Below are 5,667 nucleotides of genomic sequence, written 5' to 3' on the forward strand. Positions count from 1 at the left end.
TTTTGTGGTGTTGTTCCAAACTTGTGCTTTAATCAGGTGTGGGGAAGTCCTTGATGAGGAAAATCATTCCATCAATTCAGAGGGTCACCTGCCTGGGACATGGAGATTCAATGTCTTGTCCAGAGTGATTCAGCCATTCGGTGTCAGAAGCAGTACTGAAACCCAGGTGTTCCACTGGGTCACAGTCTCTTGCTTAGAAGGAACTTGTAAATGCTTTTTGAATGAATGAGTGTGTCCTATGTCAAGAGGTATGAGGTGACAATAGCCATCTCCACCTGGGAAGTGTGGGAGGATGGTACTGCTCTGTCCTATGCCCTGAAGACACAGAGTGATGGGGCTTCTCTCTCGTCTCACAGTGTGGACCTGGTGGCTGCCTCATTGAATTAGCTCAACAGTTGTTCATCATCATGGTGGGCAAACAGCTGGCCAACAATGTGGAGGAATTTGTCTTGCCGTAAGTTTTCAGTGAGCACTGAATGAATCAGTGGGCACCACCCAGGTGATGCCTGCAGAGATGGGGGATGCAGCCTGGTGGACCATCAGGGTTCCCTAACCCTTCCTTCTTCCCTCTTCCCTCTTCCATGTCCATAGGAAGATAAAAGCCTGGTGGCAGAAGCGACAACTGGCAGGGCTTTGGGGAACACAAATGGGGCATGACCCCCGACGCTGGGAGGATGACTATGAGCTCATTGAGTGCGAAGGGCTATTTGAGGAATATCTGGAGATGGGTGAGCTGGGCATACTGCAGGATACCCATCTTTCCCCATTGGGGGAGGTGAGATTTGATAGGAGGGACTCTAGGCAGCTTTCAACAGGGACTAACTCTATACTATGGTCCTTGAGATCTGAGCTCCCACAAATCCAGCATCTGCAAAACCAACATAAAAAACCCCCAAACATTTACTACTCTTGCATTAGGAACTAGGAAAATTAAGACAAAAAAAAATATGAAAAAGCCTTTGCTTGCAAAAAGCTTATATTCTATAGTGAATGCAAGGCTGAGGGGAGACCTAATCCCCAATTTTACCCCCCTTCACACTGTAGTTCTACAGTTTGGTTTCATCACCATTTTTGTGGCTGCCTTCCCCCTGGCACCTCTCTTTGCACTACTGAACAACTGGGTGGAGATCCGCCTGGACGCCCACAAGTTTGTGTGTGAGTATCGGCGGCCTGTGGCTGAACGGGCCCAGGGCATCGGCGTCTGGTTACTCATCCTGGAGACCATGGCCCATCTCTCGGTCATTGTCAATGTGAGCCAGGGTTGTGGGCTGGGGAGGCAGGGAGCAGGGATTATGAATCCAAAATCAGAAGGGTAGAAATCAGAACTCTGAGATTTGGGGTTTAGAAACCAAATATCAGGATCAGAATCTAGAAATCATGGCTTGGGTATCATGATCTTGGGGCAGGTGTTGGAGAATATTTATGGGTGATTCAAGATTAGTGTGATTGAAATGGGGAATTGGAAATCAGGTATTTAGAAGTAGGAGCTCAAGTACTGGGGAACAGAGATGAAGGATAAATGTTTGGGAGCTCAGAGAGCAGACCAGGATTGAGGATCAGATCAAAGTCCAGGAACCAGAGACTGGGAAGCTAATAGGGTTTAGAGAATATAAGACTTGAAGATGGGAAATGGGGTCTTGGAAATTAGAAATGGGGGGATCAAAAATTGAGAACTAGGCAACAATAGAGTGACCGAGGGGCAGCTAGGTGGTGTGGTGGATAAAGCACCAGCCCTGGAGTCAGGAGTACCTGGGTTCAAATCTGGTCTCAGACATTTAATAATGACCTAGCTGTGTGGCCTTGGGCAAGCCACTTAACCCCATTGCCTTGCAAAAACCTAAAAAAAAAAAGAGTGACTGACCTGGGCCTCTATACCAGAGAGTCAGAGAGGGAAGGTTAAAAAACAAAAACGAGACTGTCCTAGACCATTGGAAGTTGGGGACCCCAAACAGACCTCTCTCCTGGTACCTTCTATTTTGTCCCCCAGGCCTTTCTCATCGCTTTCACCTCAGACTTCCTGCCCCGTCTCCTCTACCAATATGAGCACCACAGTCATCTACAGGGATATGTCAACTTCACCCTGGCTCAGGCTCCCCGTACCTACCTGGCCCAAGGCAACCACACCCCCTGCAGGTCTGGGAGAGGGGCAGGAGCTGGGGGGGAAGGGGCACGTGTGAATTAAAATGCCTATAGGGCGGCTAGGTGGCGCAGTGGACAGAACACCCGGCCCTGGAGTCAGGAGTACCTGAGTTCAAATCTGACCTCAGACACTTAATAATTACCTAGCTGTGTGGCCTTGGCCAAGCCACTTAACCCTGTTGCCTTGCAAAAAAAACTAAAGAAGAATTAAAATACCTATAGTGTGCCCTTTCCTTCCCCTTGCTGATCCCAGGTATAAGGCCTTCCGGGATGAAACTGGAGATTTTACCCTCTTCTATTGGAAACTGCTAGCTGTGAGACTGGGTTTCATTCTGGCATTTGAGGTAGGAGCATTTAGGCCACAGCCTGAGGGGCTGACCCTTCCCATCCTTCTCCTCACCCCCATCCCCAACCACCACACCTAGGCCCTTACTGACCTAATCAATCCTGAATGATGATCTTAACAGTAGTAAAATCAAGGTAAAATTCTTAGGACCTTAGAATCCAAGATCTAGAGATGGAAGGGCCAGCAAGTCCAGCCTCCTTATTTTCAGAAGGAGAAACTGAGGCCTAGAGAAGGGATGTGATTGCCCAAGACCATGGAGATAGCATTAGAGCTGGAATTGAAATTGCTCTGGTTCTCAAATTCCCTATCTATAAAATGAGAGGGATGGATTAGGGGTCCTTTTGAGGTTCCTTCTGTGGCTATGAATAATAATAATAATTCCAATTTCTTAACACTTTAAAGGTTACAGAGTGTTTTTCTCACCACTATTCAATGAACTCTGTAATGTGATTACTATTATTTCCCCTTTACATATGAGGAAACTGAGGCTCTGAGACTGGGCAGAGTGACTTGTCACTTGTTACATAACAGATTGAACCTGGTCTCTCCTGACTCAGAAATCTAACCTCTCTCCACTCCTACATCTCTCTCTGCCTTTCCTTGCCTAGCACCTGAGCCCTGACCCGTCTCCTGGACAGAGAGTGGCTGATAGAACCCCCAGGTCCCCATGGTACTTCTCCCTCCCTGTTCTATGCCCTTATCCTTATTATCTTCCCTTATTTGGGTCTCCCTCACCTCTCTGTCCCCGACAGCACTTCGTGTTCTTCTTCCTTCGGCTCATAGCTTGGTTGGTGCCTGATGTGCCCGCAGAACTGGCATTGCAGGTGAAGAGAGAACGCTACCTGGCCAAGCAGGCTCTGGCTGACAACCAGGATGTCCTGTTCTCGGTGAGAGGCCCCATACCTCCAAACAGGTCTTTGCCTCACAATGTCCTTGCTCTCCAGGGGCCCTCTGCCCTTTGGACATAGATCATAGGAGTTACAGTCAAAAAGAACCATAGAAATCATGTATGCTAGCCCCTTCATTTTAGAGAAATTGAGACGCAGGGGAAGGTGCTTGTTTAAGGTCTCACAGAGCAAAAGGAGCCCAGAACCTGGGTTTTCAAATCCATTGCTCTTTCCAATGCTTTTTGTCTCTGGCAGTGGTATCATAACCTTTGGGGGTGAATAGGACCATGAGGTCATTTAGTTTACCCCCCCCCCCATTTTATAGATGGTGTCAGAGGGGTTTGATGCTTAGTTCAAGTGACAAGAAGCAGAGTAGGGGATGGAAACCATATAGTCCCAAAGGTAATACTCTTTGGGGAGCCTTAGCTCTGCCTGGAAAACTTCTCTAAGGTGGGTTTCCCCTCTTTTCTCCCGTAGCAGGGCAGCTGTCCCTTAAGCCCCCATAAGAGGGTTCACTGAGATTGGGGAAGCCAATGCCCCAGGAGAGCATCTAACTCCATTGGCCTCAGGTGGAGTTGTCAGAACTAAAAAAAGTCTCTGGAACATCTAGAGTTCTCTGATGTTTTCTCATCCTCTAACCCTCCTAGTGACCTCTGTATCTAAACTTTTTATCCCCCCCCCAAGTTCTAGGCAATTTTTAATAAAAGTTTGTTGAATGAATGAATGATTAAATGAATGAATGGATGAATGAATAAGTGAGTGAATGAATGAGTGAATGATCAAGTTAAAGAATAAATGGAAAACCTGTGTCTCAGTGACTTTTGAGAAGAGGAGCTCCCAGAGTTTAGAATTTTCCTGAATTCCTAGACTTGGCAACTCCATCACACCACTTCCCAACACCCCCTTCCCCTTTCTGGGTCCTGCTGAGGAGCCCAAGGGAGTCCTTATACCTTCTCCCATCAGCCAGCATGCCTTTTGTCTTCCCCCAGTATGTGCCTCTCTCTGTCTGGAGCCACCAATAAACAGCAACTGTGAACTGGACTGAGGGACTTCTGTGATGGGGAGAGGTGGAAGAAGAGATGGAGGCCTCTGGGTCTCTTACTTAATCTCAAGTGGGTTGGTGTTCAGTTGTCTCAATCGTGTTCAACTCTTGGTGACCCCATTTGGGATTTTCTAGGCAAAGATGCTAGAGTGGTTCACCATTTCCTTCTCCAGTTCATTATACAGGTAAGGAAACTGAGGCAAACAGGGTGAAGTGACCTACCCAGAGTCATACAATAAGTGTCTGAGACCAGATTTGAACTCAGAAAGATGAATCTTCTTGACTCCAGAGCCAATTCTAACAATTGAGGCAAAAAAGCAGACGGCCCTGGAAGAGGGGAGGAAGGTTTTGCATTTTTCCTGCTCATAGGTCCATGCTGTCTGTCTCGGGAGGATCCTGCCCTGTAGAACATGTTCCCCCACTGGAAGAGAGTGCCCGAACGGACTGGCCTGTGATAGTCCCAAGGCTGGGGGTGGGAAGAAACGATAATTTCTGTATCTGATATCCTATGGGGCCTGTCCCCCATGGAAAGGGAAGTCAGTAGGGGTATGAGGGCTGAAATCCTCTTCCTCCAGCCCCATCGCCCAATCTTTGACAAGTCTCTAAAGTTCTAAAACTGGAAAGGTCCTCTCGTCCATCCCTCCCACTGGAGCAAACTTGCCCCAGGTCACAAAGGTCATAAAGAGCAGAACTAAAAGCTGGGGACTGGGGGCTACCTCAGGGCTTGTTCCTTCAGGCCTCCTGTAAGGGCTGTGGGGAGAGAGCAACAGGAACCTGGTTACACCCTCCCTGACCCTGGGGCCTGCCAAGAAGACAGGACACAGGATGTCAGAGCTGGGAGGGATGGGAGGCTTCATCTAGCCTCAGGCATCACCCCATTTTTGCAGAGTAAACTGAGGCCCAGAGAAGGGAAGCACCTTCCTCAAGGGAGTAAGTGGTATCTTTTGAGGCATCCTAGAAGAGAAGGTGGTCTGTCTCCTGCAAATATTGGGTAGGAGTCTGATCTGAGTTGGGGAAGCCTGGGGCCTTAAGATAGTTTGGCCCTCCTTCTGGGGTCCCCCAAACCCTCTCCCAGAACAAAGGGCTTCCATTGTACTGTGCTCCCCCCCTCCTTTCTCCACCTCTGCCTGCTCCCCACTCACACCCTGGACTGGCCAAACCTGTTCTGGAGATGGGGTTGGGGGGGTGGCAGGCAGGTTGAAACAGCGCAGCTTCCCCCTCCCCTCCCCCTCCCTTCCCTACACACACAATAC

General features: G+C 48.7%; 1 protein-coding gene across 1 annotated transcript in view; it reads left to right on the top strand.

The window, feature by feature from the left end:
* Positions 1-5,667, top strand: part of LOC141508335 (anoctamin-7-like) — a 29,743-nt gene that overhangs the window by 20,546 nt on the left and 3,530 nt on the right. The window contains exons 18-23 of the mRNA XM_074216855.1: positions 357-454; positions 592-728; positions 1,045-1,250; positions 1,988-2,133; positions 2,393-2,483; positions 3,238-3,372. Of these exons, the coding sequence (XP_074072956.1) occupies positions 357-454; positions 592-728; positions 1,045-1,250; positions 1,988-2,133; positions 2,393-2,483; positions 3,238-3,372 (813 nt within the window). The remainder of the gene's footprint in view (positions 1-356; positions 455-591; positions 729-1,044; positions 1,251-1,987; positions 2,134-2,392; positions 2,484-3,237; positions 3,373-5,667) is intronic.

This window comes from Macrotis lagotis, chromosome 1, assembly GCF_037893015.1.
Source record: "Macrotis lagotis isolate mMagLag1 chromosome 1, bilby.v1.9.chrom.fasta, whole genome shotgun sequence".
NCBI classification, from domain to species: Eukaryota; Metazoa; Chordata; class Mammalia; order Peramelemorphia; family Peramelidae; genus Macrotis; species Macrotis lagotis.